At 40.8% G+C, this 20464-nt stretch overlaps 1 protein-coding gene across 1 annotated transcript in view; it reads right to left on the minus strand.

The window, feature by feature from the left end:
- The window catches only part of LOC125898455 (rho GTPase-activating protein 26-like), a 125650-nt gene that overhangs the window by 16942 nt on the left and 88244 nt on the right, over positions 1–20464 (minus strand). The window contains exons 17-19 of the mRNA XM_049592251.1: positions 15887–15992; positions 14178–14337; positions 12021–12169 (exon numbers count right to left, since the gene is read on the minus strand). Coding sequence (XP_049448208.1) covers positions 12021–12169; positions 14178–14337; positions 15887–15992 — 415 coding nt within the window. The remainder of the gene's footprint in view (positions 1–12020; positions 12170–14177; positions 14338–15886; positions 15993–20464) is intronic.

Raw genomic sequence — 20464 nt, forward strand, 5'->3', positions numbered from 1 at the left:
CCTTAGTCTGCAAGATTTCATTGGTCGCTTAGTCGCAGAAAAAAAAAAACAACCAAACAAACGTGAAACTCTATCAGGAGATGCACCTTGTCAAAATAAATCAAAACCTATATGACTGGACCATGCGGGAATTTAATTTGAAAGGACAGACACAGGAAGTGTCCACGCTCAGCAGTCAGACAGGAGTCACGTTACAAACCAATCACAGCCGACAGAGATCTTTCCCTTCTTCTGTAAATATTCAGTCTGATAAACACGGAAATGTTGATCATGTTAGTGCAGGGCTACCCAGAGCTTTACATCTGTCCCACAGACGATAGACCTACACACTTATAAACAGCACCTGGAAGAAGATCAGCTCTGCACTCAGGATTTCAGGTCAATAGGCTATATGCTGCTTGTTAAGGTTGCTTAGCAACCTCAGATGCAACCTGCCACTGCACACTTGAAAGCTGGCACAGAAAACGCACAAGAGAAGCACCCAGCGCCCGACCTTGCATTTTCCAGGCGGTTAAAGACGCAGAATGTGTGCAGCTTCTAATTCACAGGGCTGGTACCTGCGGTTATTCCACAGGCTAGTTAATAACATGTCGGGCAGGAAATCCAAAGTGTGGGATCATTTTGAGAAGGTGAAGGACGAACCCAAGGTGATATGTAAACTCATCTTCATTGGTCGACTACAAACATGACGTATCATCTGAAACATGGAAGTAGCTACATGCCCATTAGCCCACAGCGTCATTAACAGGCGGCTCGCTCAGTGTGTGACGTGCACTTGTAGATAAAATATAGGCCTATATTAATGAAGGTTCATTAGTACGGTTTTGTATTTCTCTGTAATGTAGCACAGTGTTAACAATGTTACTGATACTATTCTTTCTCACACCTTCAACTCAAACCATTGTGTTGCCCCGCCCAAAATGTATAATTAAACAATTAAATTAATATCATAAACATGCGGGCGACTAGTCGACTAATGGCCCTAAATGACAACTGTTGGTCGACTAGGAATATTCTTAGTTGGGGGCAGCCCTGGCGACTAAAGACCAGCAGATTTTTCACATTAAAAGTCTGTCTGTCAGCAGCTTAATGTTAATTAGAAAAAACCTGATATATAAAAAATGGAATCATCAGGTGGATGAAGCTGGTAATTATACTGAAAATAGAAACTTAGAGCAGCAAAGTGGTGACACTCACTTTTAAATGAGGATTCACAGCAAAAGCAGCTACTTTATAGTCATTCAGTTAAAATAATAAGGCAAACTCACTTCCTGATTAATTTCCCTGCTTACTGGTTATACTTTGACTTTCATCATCAACCTAACAGATAAAGCTGTAACATGTAGCCACACTCATGACTGTACAGGATCTTACAACACATTAATTATACTTTCAGTGTTGCAGACGAGAGGGCGAGACACTGACGAAGGCAGAGAACGGAAAATGTCAGGGAGAGGAAGTCTATGCAGAACTTTCTCTGATCTTGATGCCTTTGGCAAAATCAAAAATACCAAGTGTTATCAGGGTTGCAGCTTTTAAACCCATTTCAAAACTTAAGCTGAATCCCTCATGAGCGACTGCCAGTGCTCAGTGTAATATCTGAAGATCAAAGAGCATGTGAGAGAGAGACATATTGTGTCTGTGCTGTGCTGAAGGCAGAAAAATAAATGATAAATAAAACTGGAATAAGAGAATGAGAGGAAACATTGAGAAGCAGCTCATCAGTAAAAGTTGCATTGAGTGTGTGCATGTGTGTGTGTGTACATGGGGGTTATGGAGTGGAGAGGAAATATTTCTATGACAGGTTTTGTATAAACTTTATAGTAACAATGGAGATTTCTGTCAGCTTTTCACCCATAGCGTGTGTGGGTTTTTTTTTTCTTCCCCCCACCGGGGCTAATTTAATTTTCCAGCTTTCTTTCGCTCTCTTTCACTCTAATCTCTCTTCATCCCATGCTTGCGCTTCACTTCTCCTTCCCTTTTTCTTTTTTTTTTGCTTTTCTCCCAAATGCCAAACGGACAGGAGGAATAAACCTTCCCTGAGGGACAGAAGGAAAACAGAAAGAGACGTTTCGCCATTTATGCTTTCACCTTAGAACATCAGGTCCAAGGTCAAGTCCACGGGGTCAGCAGTCATATTAATCACATATGCTAGCGTGTGTTACAGACTCAGAGGCCAGACAGTAAACTCCAACTCTAGCACACTCGCTTCATTTGCCAATTTGACTGTGTTTTCCTTTTTCACTAACTTTTTTTCTGCATTGCTAAAAAGAGTCATGGGGATGTGATTTGCATGTGAGTGATCTTTAAAAGAGATATTTTAAAAGAGGCGTTAGTCCCCCAGGCATTTCCCACCCAAAAACAAGCTAGAGTAAAAGAGCACAAAGCCTGACAAGTGCTCAAGGTGCCAAAACTGAAAATAACATCTGCCCCAGGGGAGCATGAGGCTTTTGAAGGCCCAGCTGTTAAACTCTGACCTTTGTACCTCTCTTGTCTGTGATGAGAGTGTAGGCCGGCTTTTCTTGGAAATCCATAATGTCTGGCATCCCAGACAGACTCCATGTGCTGATTAAAAAATGGAAGCATCTTATGCTGTAAATTGGCTTTAATAAATCCGATTTGGGCCATTGTTGCACTATTGGAGAAGGCCAGGCTACTTGTTCAAAGGAGAACGTTCCATCATACACTTTGCATATAAAACAGGATTGTCGGGATTTAAAGGAACTACTCCAGCAATTTAGATTTTGCTCTTCCATCACAGCACATCGGAACACTTGCAAGATACAGAATTAAAAAAGAACGACTGGTAACACCCATGTCTTTCAGATTTCCCATTTCTAGTTACCAAGACTATCAAAGAAGAATTTGTATTCTCTGAGACCAAGATGAGGTAACCTTCACTACACATCACTATTCAGTCCCTCAAGAAAATCGCAATAATTGACACAAATTCAACAAAAGTCAGCAATATTTCTAGGGGCATGCAATTTTTCAGAAGTCCCGCGATTTTCGGTGTTCCACATTTTCTGGCTGACCAGAAGTCGTCGCACGACGTCATTTGAAATGTCATCAGATGTGTCATCAAATGCGCTAATGGCTTTGCAGTATGGAGAAACGCTCTGTATTGACATAAGAATTTGCACTGTTTAAATGCATACAATATGTGTTGAATGTAATAAAATGTTATGTTTACAGAAGATGTAGCTTACATGTTGTTTTACAGTCACTGGTTTGAGGACTACAATATTCACTCAAGATTTTTTGCAACATTATTGTTTTGAAATTAGCCTAATGAAATAAAACTAAAGAAGAGAACTATAAAAAAAACATTTGCAGCTATTTTTGTAATATTCAGTGTGATTATTGTAGCAAGTGATTACATTTACATGCATTTTAATCGAAATTTTTGACAAAATTGGCCGCAAATTCAAGGGTTTTTTTGCTGCGAGATCCTGGAGGGACTGACTATTACATCATCATAAGAGTTAGAAAAGAAGGAAACAGTTCAGCATACTTCAGCCACAACTCAATGAATGGCAGGTCTGTCTGGTGGACAGCCTTTAATCAAAGGAGACTTCAGAGATCAGGTCCAAAATGTGCTGAAGCACACAGACAAGAGGCAACAACCTTTATGAAAAAGAATAATGTTTCGACTTCTGGTGTGTCAGAGATTAATTTTGAAACTTTACAAAGCTTCCTCCAGAGCCAAAGAAAGCATTACACAATTGATTTCACAGGCGGTGGAATCATAACGAGTAAACTGATCTTAATATGTAAAAACAGTGGCAACAGTGCTGACAGAGCCAGCTGTGTTAACGTGGGTCAGAAAAGTTACAGACACAGTAACCGCCTCATGAGTGCCGTGCAGAATGGCAGCGATTATGTAGCCTGTGGGACATGAAGAGCGGGACTCACGTGCACAAATATGAACCTTACAACATACACAAAGGGGAGTGTGACTTCATTCTCCGCTCAGGATGCCATCATTCAACTTTTACATATTTGTTTGCCTCATATATGAAACCATTAATGAAAAATGATGTTTAGCTTCTAATGATCTAATGTATGAAAACCTGCCACTTGCAGCTCTGAACTGAAGTTTAGGCTCTATATCCTGATCAGAATATCTTCAGAAAACTCTGTGCACTCTGTGTGGAGTGTCATGACTATTTATGGATGGTATGTGGTAACAAACAAAAGAATCATGCCTTTGTCAAACTAAATCTTTTCTGTTATGGCAGAGTGTTTGTGTGTGTGAGGGTCTTCACAGCCCTCGTAAACACGAAGTTATATCTGTTTTCAATAATCTGCGATGAGCAGATTTTGTTTCTTTCAGCCTGCTTAACCCATCTTCTTCATTTCTGCTAGATTAGACTGAATGGGTAAATTAGAGGGAGTTACATAATGCACAGCAAATCAAAGAGATGCAGATAATCTATTTCAATAAAATGAAAAATGATCCTTTCTTGCATTCACTGTTTAGTGACAGGTTTCAAGGACAGCAGCCAACGAACACAGACAAAATACCAGTTGGAATAACCCGCTTCTAATTTTCTATTTTAGTGTCTTTGCAGAAGCAAAATCTCAAGCTGCCAGGAGGATTGCCATCCTTGCTGAGATCATTTTATGGAGCACCCTGGCTACAACATTGTTCCAGGGACCTTTTTTTTTTCATGCATTTTTTCTCCATATATGAACCAAGGTAATGTGGCGGTTCTCAAGCTTTTCTTTGACCTATCATCCGTTATTGTGATGCAAATATAAAACCTTTCATGGTTATTTTTGCTATTATTACCTGTAGAATCAATCAGCAAGAGTGAGTAGCAGCATGCTAACACTGCATTTCGATCAAAGGGAAATTTATCTGAGATGTACATTTATTTGCCTTCAAGTTAAATTGATTTTATTACGCCTTGGTTTCATCTCTCTTTCAGCCTTTGTGCCAAGATGAGAGATCAAATTGATTATTATGGATTTTGCATCCTCTCATCTGACTCTGAATACTATCCTTTTTCCACCAGAATTACCACATGTAAGGTTTCTGAAACATGGAAAACACACTAAAAATAGGCGATATGCTCCATTCAGATTGCCAGTAGACCAGAGTTGTGCTTTAGATGAGAACGCCTTTCTAGTTATTTCCTGATGTGTCACGTTCAGCGTCACAAACGCAGTAGCAAACAGGTAAATAGACAGTAAAAAGCAGCATGGAAGCCAGTGAAGGTGTTATGGTGGTTACTTCTTTTTAATCTGTCACTTATTCAGTCTGTTTTTAAGCTCTGTGCCGACAAAATTGGAGCAATGTGTGAGCGCTGCTTGGATACAAGCAGCTGATAATACCCATGGCGACTGCAGCGTCATTTGTTCCAGAAATGAAGGCCTTATGTAACCGTCCCCACTAAAGACAAAAGCTGATGTTAGTGGCTGATTCACACAATTCGGGACTGCTGCTTTAAAAGGACAACCTCGTACAATAATGAGAATCTTACTGGATCTATCTCGGCCTTGGCAGCCCTTTTGAGATTCGCACTTCACTGACAACTCCAGCCACAAGCTTTGGAAATAGACTTTCTCTGCACCGTAATGTGTCGTGTTTTCATTGTGGCTGACTGTTAAGAGGCTGAAAATCACTCAGCAGCCCAACATTTAAATCTAAAATAAAATCCTCTGCTGTGTGTCTCTTCACGCTGAGCTTTAGGTTTGGGTTGGTATGAGAAAAATAAAAACGGTCCGGTTTTTGTAAAAAAAAAACCGCATCAAGTCCGTAATACCGGATTTTTGCCACTTGGGGGCGCAATTGACTCATTTAAAATAAAAAAAGACCTTAAGACAACAGAGTGACAGCAACACGTTGTTTCTTTTATTCCTTACAAATACATTTTGCAGCTTACTCAATCAGTGCAAACAAGGGTTGCCTCCTTCGTCTGGCTCAAAGCCAAAGTGTTGCCATAGTGGCGCATTCCATGATTTCGTCGAGACTAAATTGTCCGCCATTATCGACTCCCCGTCACTATTAAACAAACTCCAGGCTACAGTAGATGCGCATGCGCACTCGCACCTCCTAGCTCAGTCCCCGCCCCACCCCCCTCTCTCTCCTGCTCGCTGTGCGCTTGGTGAAGAAGCAGACACATGTGCTCACAGACTCAGGCTTACTATAAGCAGAGCGGACTCCGTGTAAAAATGTCCATGAAAAATCCCCACGATGTGAAAAATACATGGCGAACAGTCTTTTGTGTGACACTGGTGCGCGGAGTGGAGCTTTCCGCGCACAGGGCTTGCGGACGTCCACTTTTACCAGGCGGACCTCCGCGGCGTCCGCTCTGCGTACATTCTGCCCGAGTATGCGGTCCGGTTGGTCTCAAAAAATAAAACCCGGTCCAAGACGGAGTACCGGACCGAACTGGTATTACCGAGAATCGACCCAACCCTACTGAGCTTTGATCACACATTGCCCTTTTTTTAAATGCATTAAAATAAAATGTAGCTATAATCCGCCTACAAAGGGCGTAAGGCTTTCCATCTGAGAAACTGCAAGATGCTAACAACTAAATTGGCTGGGGCAGAGTTAATAAAGGGAAATCTGTTTCACCTCGATCACACACGCGTGCATGCAATACATGCATAAAAGGCCCACAGGTATAAAACACTTGATAGCACTCTATTCCACACAAGCATCACCTAAAGGGGAGAAAAGGCAGAAAAAATTAGGACAGATGCTTGCGAACGTTTCATTTCATGCATCATTAGGTGCCCTGTCATGACCGACAGGTTGTTCACTTCTGTCGTTAAATGCCTCTTTAATGTGACTCATTTGCCCTCTGTGCTCTTGAATATCTGTTTCAGTCTCTTTCCAATTCAGTTTTTTCTTTTTCACTTCCCCCCTCCAACATTAACAAGCAGTCATAGATGCTATAGGTCTTTTATCTTTGCATAACACCCTCAGGTGGATCCTGGCCTTGGTACAAGAAATGCAAAATAAATAAATAACATGCCTATATATGTGTAACAGAAAAGCTCATTAACTGGATTACATTAATACCTGGGATTTAAAGCGTGTCTGTTTTCTCAATAAGTTTCAGACTTCACACACATGACAGCATCATGATGCGTCAACTAGTGCGACAATTTTTGTAACATTCTGAGGATGAAGCTGCATGTCAAGCGGTCTATATAGATGTTTTTTCAATGCATCCATATTCCACTTTTTAAGGACTAAGGCCATGGTGATTCAAAATATTATACTGTTTGACTTGTTTGGTCTGTATATTTATTCCTTCGACTGTTGTAATTAGGGCCGATCTACAGAGCAATGAAGCCTGAGGCAAGTTGCCCCAAGGGAACAATAGCGCGCAACAGGATTAGTACGACTGTAGTTCAAGTGTTTACTGCAGGTTTTACTACTCACTGACTACATTTACATGCTCACTAATATTACACTATTAATCAGGATATGACAATAGTCCCAGTTTGATACAGGTCATGGGAATACATGGGCGTAGATTTGGGTGTCCAACCCCACCCCCCAAAAGCATGGAAGTAGTAGAGGACTCTTGTTTCAATTCACCAGAAGGCAGGAAATTAAGTGACTGACGCTTAAAATTTCCTCTGGAAGAACCCCCAAACCCTCCCTTTTCATTTGTGTCCCCCAGAAATCTACACTCAAGTAGAAGTTCAATTACTCCCATAAAAAATAACTCAAGTACAAGTACAATTAACATTTGAGAAACCTACTCAAGTACAAGCTAAAAAGTACCTGGTTAATAGATTACTCAAAAAATAGCAAAAACCAAGCAACAAATAAGGATTATTTCATCTTTTCTTCCCTACCCCTCCCTTCCTTATCATAACATTGAAAATTAATGTTGCACATGAAATATTAACATAGTTAATGTTAGCTTGCTTACTCATTTTCAACTACAGGTTGTGCACATTACTTCAATGTGGGGTTGAAAAGAAAAGTTGTATGTTGTATGTATGTGTAAAATGTAGCATTTGGTCTTAGATGCTTCATTAAAAAAACATCTGAAAAACACATTTTTGAAAAATCCGAGATGCTTTAGGTCAGTCTGGTTTGCAACTGTGGTGCTATCCAGGTAGCCTGGAAATCCAGACCCAAATCTAGAAAGATTTAGGGTCTGGCTATGAGTAATGAAAATGGCCCAACTCGAGGGGCAGCACCAAGCCTGTATTTGTAAATATCACCGCACGCAATTGGATAACACTATGACCAATCAGAACAATACACAGGGTGACGTATCCAGAGCGCTACCAGCGGAGCCAACTAGTAGATTAGACTCTTGCCGTATCCGGTCGGCAAAACAGCAACAGTCCTTCTTGCAAAAGGAAAGATTTGAGCGCTGTCTTCTGTTCCTCTTTTAGAGAAAAAGCCAAGTCTAACTCGTTCATTGTAGCGGCCAAAGCCGTTTTGAAGACTTTGTCGTCGCAGCACTGTTGCCATCTGTTTAGCTCGCCTCTGGTCCGCCTATATCAAGTACACCGATGTGATTGGTGCAGCTCGGCTCCAAGGGCATGGGTAATGAGCATCATGGGTAATGAGCATCATTACTGATTGCCAGAGTGACTCACTGAGCAAATTCAAATTTTGCTCTAGCGAGAACTCTGGATTTCCAGAGTACTATCCGGGTGCTCTCCCCCCAAAACTCGATCGCATCTAGAGCAGACTTGCTGTAACGAAGGTAGAAATGGCAAATGTAGTTAAGTAAAAAGTAGATTAGTGGCTCAGGATATACTCAAGTTAAGACTAGAAGTACAGTTTAAAAAAAGGAACATGAAAAGTACTCCTTCCTTAAAAAAAAATATACTTCTTCACTGTTAGAATGAAACCTCTGCTCATTATGTTTGTTTATTCTGAAATAGGCCTGTCTCCTATTGTAGCAATTTCCATAAAGGCATGTGGAATATGCTGGTATCATTTGAGTTTTAGGAGCATTTCTCGGACAGGTATACATGCATTTGGAATGTGCATCCTGACTGGGGGCTTTACTAGGGGCAGGGGATAAAAAATCGGCACAGCATGGTATCGCAATATTTCTGTGTGGCAATATCGTATGTCACACAGTGCAAAGTATCGATTTTATCCTATAAATCATTAATATGACAAATGCAGATTAAACTTAAGGTAGTCTACTAGAATGATATAATCAATTACTTTTTGAGTCCACTGGATACATTTTGCTAATTAAAAATAAAAATGGCTCAAGTGAGATGAACAGATTGAAAACTTTATCTTATTAGATAAAACAGATGTTGACAAAGTTCTCCTCTGGGGACATAATTTACAGTTAAAAAAGGTAATAATCTGCAACATATCGCAATATATTTAAAATCGCAATAATACTGTATCGTGTCTTAAGTATCGTGATAATATCGTATGGTGGATCCTCTGGCTTTATCCCAATTTGGGAAACAGGACCTCTTGCCTGTTTCAGTCAGCTCTGTGTGTTGTCATGGATACGTTATACCCAAATGAACTAGCCAACAGTTTGCAAGGCCATGGGGTAGAGATGCATGCCCAAAAGAAAAGCTCAGAGGGAGAAACACATCTACTTTTAAATGTTACAAGAAGAATATCAACAGGTTTTTGTATATGTGCAAATATTAAGTATTTATTAGGAGATACATTATGAGACACCTTACGTTAATATGAGTATGCATGGCTGCATGAAAACAAGAATATTACTGGAATATTCAATTTAATTACCAATGTAAACAACATGAAAGGAATATTAGACTGACACCGGAATATTTTGCATATGTAAACGTAGTTAGTGTAGACTGTATGTTAAACATATGTTAAAAGCAAATGTTGAGGAAAATGTGAGTATTATCTAAAGTTTAATTATATATTTTCTTTGTTATGTTAGAATGAAGGTATGACGCAGGATTTTGAGTTAAGAACTCAGAACACAGGACACAGAATTCACATGTAGAGGTGAGTACATAACCAAAAGCTGGGTGTAAAACTATCTGTGAGAGAGAGATTAAAAGAATGAGGGTGAAGGGGAGAGGGAGAGTCAAGGAGAGAGAGTGGAGGTTTCAGTGAGGAGACAGAGGAAGGAAAGTAATCAGTGGTGAGGTGCAATCGTTTTGGTGACAGGCTGCACTTGAAGGACTCTTAAGTCAGGAAGTGTGATGACTGGTAGTTTGTATCTTCTCTTGATCTGACAAGGTGTGTGTCAACACCGAAGAGGCTTGTAGAATGGAACAGAAGATCCCACAATGACGGCCTGTGTGTGTGTGTGTGTGTGTGTGTGTGTGTGTGTGTGTGTGTGCACTCAGCCTCATGTTGCTGTGAATTCCATATGCAGGCGTGTGTTTACACCTGTTAATAACCTCAGCATGGCTGTGGTGCTTTTTCAGACCAGTGAAAATATTTTCTGTTTAAGTTGGTCTTTGGTTTCAGTCGTGTAAACTGCTGGCCAGACACCGAGACAGCCTGAAAAGTAGGCATGCTTTGAAAGATAAATCCAACACATACATGCCCAGTATGTGAATGTATTCAAAACTTATTTGAATAGATTTTGTACCTGCTACATGATACATTTATGGGTGAATGCATGTGAATGGAATTTTGTGTTATTATTTTTATTTCAAGTTTCCCTCATTCAGAGGAAGTAGACACAGTCCTCTATTGTTGGTGCAGTCAGAGTTGCTTTCTGTAAATATTTCCCAGGTGCTCTGGGGATTTAAAGCTATGGTCTACGTTTAGAAAGATTGATCATTATTATTAACATCATTTAGATGGTGGTTATGGCCCAATAGTGCTAGCTACACAATGTGAAGAGCAAAAGGAACCAAAAAAATCACACATACATTCTTGAACCCATGTGTTTGTAGGTTTGCATGTGTATATCACAGCCATCCTTGTCCGCATGAGAACTCCTGCTCAAATTTGCACTCTCTCTCTCTCTCTCTCTTACCCTTTGTCCAATCCCCTCACTCTATTTTGACACTCCTCTGCTCCTCGTCCCATCTCGTCCCAACCCCCCTCCGCATTTGAAAGTACGAGCGGTTTGTAAGGCCCTGAGCGATTCTCTACTGAGTTTTAGTAAGGAAAATAAAGAGAGCTTCTGCAGCAGCCTCTGCTTGCCACCGCAAAGGCTGAAAGGAGGTAAGTCTGCCTCTGAAATACCCTTTTTTTACAGAGGAAATTGGGGATGCTTTTTCAAATCTTTTCATGATGAGTTTTAGACCATAGCTTTAAACAGACAACCTGCCAGTCATGAGACTGACTCTCCAAGTGCTCAGCAGCCACATATTATGCACATGTACGCTTAGTGTTTCTGGTCATGGAAATGAAGAGAAAATGGGAAAAAACATGAAAATTAGATGTTAATTATCTGAAAATGTGTTTTAAAGGTTTGCATGTGTATATGTACTTCTCCTTGTAAACACAAATGAGAACTCTGCAAATTCCTTATTCCTCACTCACACCCATCTGCTGCAAATCTATTTCTGTTTTTCTTAACGTTTCTCTCATTGTGGTTTCCCTGTGTTCTCCTTTTTTTTTTTAATATATTTGCTTCTGTTGAGTTTTTTTGTGCAAAGCACCTTGAGTTTTAGTAGGATTTTCCTTGAAAAATACCCCTTTTTTTTTACAAGATGACGATCGTTTTAAACAGATTTTCTGATGAGTTTTACGTCCTCAAACATCCAAAAGTGTTTCCCCCTACAATCAGACACTTTTCCCGTCAGATTACCATAAACAAGGAAAGCTTAGAAAATGTTTCTGGTCATGGAAAATGAAGAGAAAATGGGGAAAAAACATGAAAATTAGATGTTAATTATCCCTGAAAATTATTAATTAAACCGCAAATGGTTAAACTGCACTGAATTTACACTGTAAATGGTACTTTTAATAATTTAAATTTAATTTCTAAAATACTGTTACTATCATTATCCAGTCAGTGGCCCTTTACTCTATTTTTTTTTTAAAACTGTAAATAACAGGACCTACAGCGTCTGAGGAACTACACGGTGTAACTTTTTGATACACTCACAGTGAGCTGGGCCGGATCTGCCGGGTGTCTTGCTCTCCGTCGTTGCTGGTCAGGCTGTGTCTCGGGGTTCGACCTTGGCTGCTGCTCCTGGACAGGTTGAGCTGCATGTTGGTCGGACCGCCTGCCGAAGTTGGCATGTCCCTGAATATCTGCACACACAAAACAGACAGTCAAGTGTGAGTACAGTCAAAGAAACAATTTATAAATTCACAAAACAAACATGCAGGTAAAAAGTTACAGAATTTATGTGTTTTTCTCCAGTGAACAACATGTGTACAGCGTGTTCTTTGTGCTGTCCAACAACTTATGATCTCAAATGTAACTGCAGGTCATCACATTTAAGGCAAAGACAGAGATCACAAAATTGTGCTTAAATTTAAAAACGTGCACCTATGCAGGATTGTGATTTGATAGAAAAACAGTACTAAAAAAATCTGCACATCTAAAACTAATTTCTGGATTCATGCTACTGAGCTGCAGCCTTCACAGCTTAGATGCTACTTAAACAACAAAGCTGCTTGCTGCTTTGTGTAAAAGTTCTATGAATAATTACATGTGCAGAAACGTAACAACAGGGGACATTGTGGGCTTCTGTCTGTGATTTGTGGCACTTACCATGCATGACATTGCTGAAGTGCATTTCAATTTACAATTATGCAAGATGCAGAGAGCACCATGCTGTGATAAAAACATACTGCACTGTGTTTTTTTGCTCCTCCTCAATTACATATCTCCGTATTTTTCAAACTTTTTTTTCCACTAATGCTGCTGTGCTTGCATTAGTATTTTTTTTCCAGCTTCAGTAAAAACGTAATCATTCTCACATCCATTCAACTGTCATCGCCTTTTTCCTGCTTTTCAGCCAGCTCCACACCCTTAGCTCCACTCGAGAAGAAAAGAGGAGGAAAAAACAGACTGAGAACTTATTTTAAACACACTGGATTTGCTGTTTTGGATGCAGAAAAGCGTGACAAACTGTAATGAGCAGGATCACATGAAATCTACAAATGTTTCAGTACAGTACAAGAGCACATCACAAAGCTCGAGTGCATCATTTCAGTGTTGTTTACATCAAAATGAAATCTTTTCATTTTACCAGGCGGTTATATTGTCATGGGAAGATGATAAAAAGCTCTTCACACAAGCTGAATTCAGCAACTAAAATGCACAGGATTTCTGAAATATGGGTCTAATCCTCCTTTTATTTGTGGAGAGGATGCAGATAAGCAAAGTGCAGAGTGTCATTATTCTGCAGGTGTACAGCAGAAGGCGGTGACACGAGGACTGTGATGAGATCTCTTTAAGGATTCAGAGCCCCTCCGTCACAGCATGTATACTGTATTTGTTTTGTTTATGCACACTGCACTGGAGACAGCTGCTGTCTGGGACGTCTGGATGCGGGGCAGGTGTGTGTGTGTGCGTAACCAGTCTGTGTGTTAATCCGCACACGTGTGGGATATGTGTCATTTGTCTGTGCATCTGATCATTTGTTTTCTCCACTGGCTGAATGTACCATGTGTGCACAATTCTAGGTTCTGAAACAGTCATGTTGACTTGTCTGTTGCCATGGTGACATCTGTAAGCAGCTTGGCCTGCCAGTTAGCTATTTGGATCTAAAAGGGGAAGTAGCTTTAAAGTGTATATACAGCGGAGGGCACAGTTATGGCTTGTGTGTGTGTGTGTGTGTGTGTGTGTGTGTGTGTGACAGGTGCTCATTCAGATATAAAAATTTGGTGAATTAAAGGGACAGTGCACCCAAAAATGAAAAATCAGCCATTATCTTCAGGACACTTGGATCACTATGGACGAGCAGTATGGAGATATTTTGTGGTTTCAATTATGTGTTTTTGGACGTTTGAATCTGGGGCGCCGTCAGCCTCCATTAGGTGGAGTTTTGTTGCTACCCCCTCTCCCCTTGGATCTCCGAAGTGTTGTGAGGAAACTTCACCTGAGCCCCCTTCAGCATATGGGTGAGTAGATAATGGCTGAATTTTCATTTTTGGGTGCACTATCCCTTTAACTGTTGTCTGAATGCACAATTAAACAAAAGGTAATCCCCTCCACAAAGCCAAAGGATTAATTTAATCCTCAACCACGCCACCAAACTCTGTTGCTCATGTGATTCATTTGTATAAACTCATATTCGCACCCTCTTACCTTCTCATGGTGCTCAATGAGGATCTCCACTACGATGTTCTGGAACTTGATGTCCATGATGGCTGCCACCGTCTCCTCCTGCGGGCGGAGCAGAGTCGGCCCGAAGACCACACCCAGGTTGGCGATGGTCATCAGGTTCTGCTGGTGGTGACTGGCCACTCTGTCGAGGTGAGGGGAGGAGTAGACAGAGAGTTAGTGAGTCCTATTTATAACAGTGTGGGGGGAGGCTGAATAACAGAACACCTCTCTGTGTATAGCAGCTCAACAACACCACGAACTGCATCCTCCAATGTGACCATAAAGTTGAATCAACACCTCTTTAAAATGAACATTGTAGCTTTTATGACGGTAGGATTTATTGTTGTACTAGACTGCATTTAGCAGACAGAAAGCTGAGGAGAGCTAAGGTGTGTTTACTATGATCCAGTCATTCAACCTATAAGCCAGTGATGATGATTATAATGACCGCCGGCAGGTATAATCCACTAAACCCAGGTAAAGATGTGCATGTCTTAAGAATGCATTCGCGCCCGCCTACGTGTTGTATAACCCTGGCTGATGTCCCATTTGTCACACATTATATCATGCTGCTGCTGTTGAAGAAAAGCCTGATAAAGCCAGAGGGCTTAGACGAGGGTTTGGAGTGAAAACACAATGCCAGTCAGCTGCTTTAGAGGAATAATTACACATAAGCCAACTGTGCCGTGCCCTGCTTTTTAGCTTATAGGCTGCAGCAGCTTGTGGTTATGTAATCTACAGACAGACAACCTGTTTGATTCATGACGTTTTTCTTTTCTTGTCTTGACAGTATATCGTTGCCTCCAGTATAAAACCAACCAAAATGTGGACGCAAAAGTGGGATTTGAAGTCCTGGGAGGGGAAAAGTGAAGAGGTAATAGTCAGGGAAAGGCGTTCATAAGAAGAAAATGAGATCTTTGCAGGAGTCTTACAACTGACTTACTGAACCCAATCACCCAGAGTGCTCATCAGCATTCGCCCCACTGAAATGTCCTTGAGCAAAACATTGAATTACAATCAACTCAAAGGGTAAGTGGCATCCTTTTATCTACCAGTTATTTTTCAGAAATCATCTCGATTATAACTGGGCTAAATTAGTTTGAACTTTTCGGTTTCTGAACATTTACGTAACATAAAATTGTTTCAACAGCACTGATGTCTTTGTTGCAGATCGAAATATAGTAATTTCAATCCTGTTCACAGAAGAGTTATGAGTAAACTAAATGTATGAAAAACTACCTACACACTGGGACATCGTTTGCCCTGCAAATCACCAAATTAGTCTTCAATGGGCTGCGACCATGGTAGCTCCTACGCTTCCTGGCATCCACATAAAGACCTGCACCTGACCATTAACCCCTCTCTCCCTTCAAGGGATAAGTCGGAAAATAGATTTGCCCTGATGGGTGCTGGATGAGTTTCTATTTTGAGAGCACACTGCCTTAATGCATGTGGTCAAGAGATTACATAGAGCCCTAATCCTTCTCAAGGATGGACAACAACAACACTCAAGATAAGGAGTATTACCGTGATGTGGGTGTAGAAAGAGGAGAGGGCATGAGAGAAAAGGATTTCCGTTATCACGACATAGGAACTGCTAAAATTAAATCCTGTGATGTTTTGTAGGTGCACAATGTATAATACAGCATAATGAATGACTGCAGTTGTCTGTGTGTGATGTGTCCACCTACGTGGCCAGGTGTTTCATCAGCAGCTCCAGCATCTGTCTGTTCTTCTCAGGCAGCCGGTGCACCAGCGCATGGATCTCTGTCACTCGGGCCTCTTGGTTATCCAACTCTGGACAAAGACAGATAAACGGACAGACACACAAACGGTTAAAGACTTGAGCAAGTCACATTTGATGATTGACACATACATGCACCGATACAACATTGATCATCTTGTAACAATGCAATGTTCTGTTGGAAAACCTCAGGGTTCTGACATTCATGTGGTTGCCACCTAACATGCGCCACCCACCTGAACACCAGTGCAGAATAGGTACCCCTCCTTATGTCAGTGGCACTCCCCAGTCACAGTGCCCCCCGCCCCTCAGCAGGACAGAGCGTCATGCCACACAACAAAAACTGCTCAGGAATTGCCCGAGGAAGGTGACAGAGCTCAAGGCGTCAACCTGGCCTCCAAATTTCCTGGATCCCGATTTGATCCCGAGTTCCTGTGTCCATGCCTCAACAGGTCAGAGCCATGTCCAGTCCAAGGAGGACCGACCATGGATCGGGGGTACCTCTGAGGCACCAGCACATCCCTAAAACGTTCCGACCAGATTGGGATCTGGGGTATTTGACGGTCAGGGTTCGAATGGGTGGAGCGCGTCAAATAGCATCTACATAAATTCCAGGACCAAAGGTTTTGCACTGTAACAAGATGATCAATGTTATTCACTTCAACCGCCAGTGGTTTTAATGTTCATCTAGTCTTGTTATAAAGATGATGCATACTGTGGTCATTATATATATTTACAAGACCTTGGCATAGACACATAGGGTAAGTACGCCTGCACTTACGCTTGGTAAGAATGAGCTAAGAAATTAAAAGAACACAAGGTTCATATCACTCCATTCAGCGGATCCATCATGCAGAGGTCCTCTTAGATATAGTATGTATATATTTATGTCATCACTCAAGATGTGAAGGACCAGGCTGGCTTGATTTTTCTCATCAGCAATGAATCTCGTGAAATCACCAAACAACAGTCAATCACTCTTGCTAACAAGTAGTGTCTGTGTAGCTGCAGTCTGATACAACTCATTATTCTGTTCCATCCAGCCCCGCTGTTTTTCAAAAACTGTATGTCCCATGTTCCTTCGATGCCATGAATAAGGACACTGTATTTTATTTTGAGTTAATCCTGCATACACCTTCCTGCTGCCCTAAATACTCAATAGAGCGCTAAATGTGTGTTAAACTGTAACTGAAAATGGCCCTAAACAAATGCACTGTTTACTCCAGTTTGAGTACAGTTGTCATGATGTTGGAATATCGACCTTGGATACAATATCTTGAAAAATATCAATATTTGATAACACTAGGAAACATTGACATTGAGGGAACAAAACTTCCCCGGCTATGGCATTAAAACACAGACTTCTCTTTTCTTGGTTAGTAGCAGAATGAGTGTAGCAAACATTAGCAAAAAAAAAAGAGAGTCAGAGAGACAGGAGCTGGTACCAGTGTATAGCTACTGCCAAAAATGAGACTTAAAACCATTTCGATATGTATCCATAATTCGATATTTTTGATTAGGGGTGGGCGATATGGCCCTGAAATAATATCAAGATATTTCAAGGTATTTTTGAGAGTCAACCTTGCAGTTTGCTTTCAAATATTCAGTGAAAATTATCTCTTTCTTTAGTTTGTGAACAACAACAGTAACTCAGAGTGAGATTCAGGTTCTGTGTACAATAATAATAGTGCAACCTAATAAAATCTACCACAAATTATGCATTTAAACAGCTCTCAAATACAAAAAATGTACCCTGGGATCCATATATATATATATATATATATATATATATATATATATATATATATATATATATATATATAAATCAACAGGTGATTTCCTTCTCTTTCAGCAAAATCCTGAATGACTGAGTTATGTTTTTTCCACCTGGACCTTTATGCACTGCCATTTCTCCTCTAATCATCACGCTGTAACATGTGGCAGGCTGTTATGCTACCATAATTATTGCACATTCACATATATGTTGTTTTTTTGGCGAGCCATGGGTGTCCTGTAAGTTTACTTTACCAAAGGTTTATGACAAAATCTCTCGCTCACACAGCGAGAGAGGAGAGGGAGGGACGCTGTGCTGCTGCCGGAGGAGCTGCTGACTGAGTTTGCTCTGAGTGGTGAGTCGCTGAAAGAGTCTGAGAAGTCTGGGGCTGTTCATAAAACATTCAGGACATCCCAGGCTACTGAGGCTGCTCCTCGTTTTGGAACCACAACGGAGCTTGTAATAATTCTGCTTTCAGCCATGCTTGTTGATGCCGTGGGTAACAGTATAACGTCAATATGCCAACATGTCGAAATATTGCGTGTATCACGATGTGAATTTTTCATGTGGCATTGGAAATTATACCAGTATTATCGTGAACAAGATGATATGGCCACCACTATGTTTGAATAATTTTCATGAAAAGCAGTGCAGCGCCTGAATCACAATTGATTTAATAAGTCAAGTGTTTGTGACACAGACTGAGAGACACAGAGGGAGTCAGACCAAAAAAAAAAAAAAAAAAAAAAAAAAAAAAAGGCTGATGGAACAAATGAAGAGGTCGTTTCAGTCACTGAGTGTTTAACTCTGTTGCAAAGTGGGAAAGCTCTGTGTCATGGTGATTAACAGGTAGACATGCAGGGCAGACAGACAGACAGGCAGAGAGACCTATTGTTGATGAATGACAATAATAAGTCTCGGCTGCAGAGCTAGTCGATCGAGAGATGACAGCAGACTCGTACTAGATCAGCCCTCAGGCCCGGGCTGTCAGCACCAGGCAATGCACTCGCAAATGGCAAAGCACACACACATACACACACACACACACACACACACACAAGCAAAAACATAAACACACCAACCCTCAAATACAGTGAATGTAGAGCAAGTATTTGCAAGCACTCCCACACATAAAAAGTGAATAATTTAGTAGATGCATGCAGACACAAAATCAGGTAACCAGTCACACACACACACACACACACACACACACACACACACACACTAAACTCAAATACCTAAAACATACACATGCATGTACATGTCCACTGCACCCATACATACCACCAAACAGATGCATGCACATGAAAACAGCAACACACATCGTTCCCTATTATGCATTCACTGGTGTCCACCGCTTCACACACATTATGCCAAAGCACACACTCTTCTCTTCCCTTCAAACCCGATACACTACATGCACACATGTGTTGTGTACCACTATTGAAAATATCTTTATTCTATCTAGGAGTGAATTTACAGCAGACAGTTTTTCCCCCCTTGACTTAATATTCCAATCACACTAAGTTCTAGAATTAACCCCCACTAACACCTACCAAATACGAGGAGAGACATAGACAGGTAAATTAAATATGATTCATCCATGAGGTAAATTTTAATTTACAGTAATTTTATCTTTTGTATCAACTCATTACCAACTAGTGTTGTCATAATACCAAAATCTTTGTTTCGGTACCAATACCAATATGAATTTCGATACTTTTCAATACTCTTCGGTAGTTTTCCTAAGGAAAAGTCCTTTTGGCTACAAACCTTTAGAACAATAAATAGTAGGGGTGTAACAGTACCAAAAAATCATGGTTCAGTAAGTACCTCGGTACGGACGTCACGGTTTGGTAACTCAAATGTTCCACCAAGTTTGTGTTGTCTCGTGTTGTCTCCCTTTGCGAGGCAGACTTTCTCTTGTCTTTTTTCACGTACGCCAGCTGCAAATGTTGATACAGGTGTTGTCATACACACCACTTGTACAATCTGTGCTCCAATAAGAACAAGGAAGGCGTTTGTGTGCATAAATGAATTAAATGAATGAATTGAATCAATTTAAAAAGTACCGGTATTTTCCAAATGCAGTATAGTACCGTTTGGAATGCTACTAGTACCACAGTACTATTTTAGTACCAGTATACCGTGCAACACTATTACCAATAAAGCTGATAATGTGATAAAAGGTGTGTTTTGGGTGCTTTCAGGTAGACTGGTAAGACCATCCTGATGATGTGAGCGCAACATTCTGTTTCACTCTCTGTATCACTCTGGCCCCACTAATGCCCCAAACACTTTCCTGAAATCAAAATCCAATCAAGACCCATCAGGGATCTGCACCGTAGTTCAGGGACTGCATTGCAGACAAGAACAAGAGTATGCACTCGCATGAGTTTCCACTTCTTCCAACTGGATTTGGCAAAAGCTTGATTAATCAACTGGCTCTGTTGGTGATGAAGATGTTCCTGGTGTTTTGTTACACTGACTGGCTGAAGGAGTTCGTCTGTCAAGGTGAGTCATCCCACCCACTGAAAGTATTTGGGGCAGCACCGTGTCCAGACTGATACAGAGAGTGAAACATAATGTTGAGCTCACGGCATCAGGGTGGTTTTAACAGGCTTGATTTCATAAACTACAAGAGAGCCTATTTTTACTACTGTACTCACAATTTAGTTCGATGCACATAGATCAGTGTGCAGATGCTACACTGATTGTAGTTCAAACAAAAGCTGATCATTTGTCCTCAAT

The sequence above is a fragment of the Epinephelus fuscoguttatus genome, linkage group LG12 (assembly GCF_011397635.1).
Source record: "Epinephelus fuscoguttatus linkage group LG12, E.fuscoguttatus.final_Chr_v1".
Lineage (NCBI taxonomy): Eukaryota > Metazoa > Chordata > Actinopteri > Perciformes > Serranidae > Epinephelus > Epinephelus fuscoguttatus.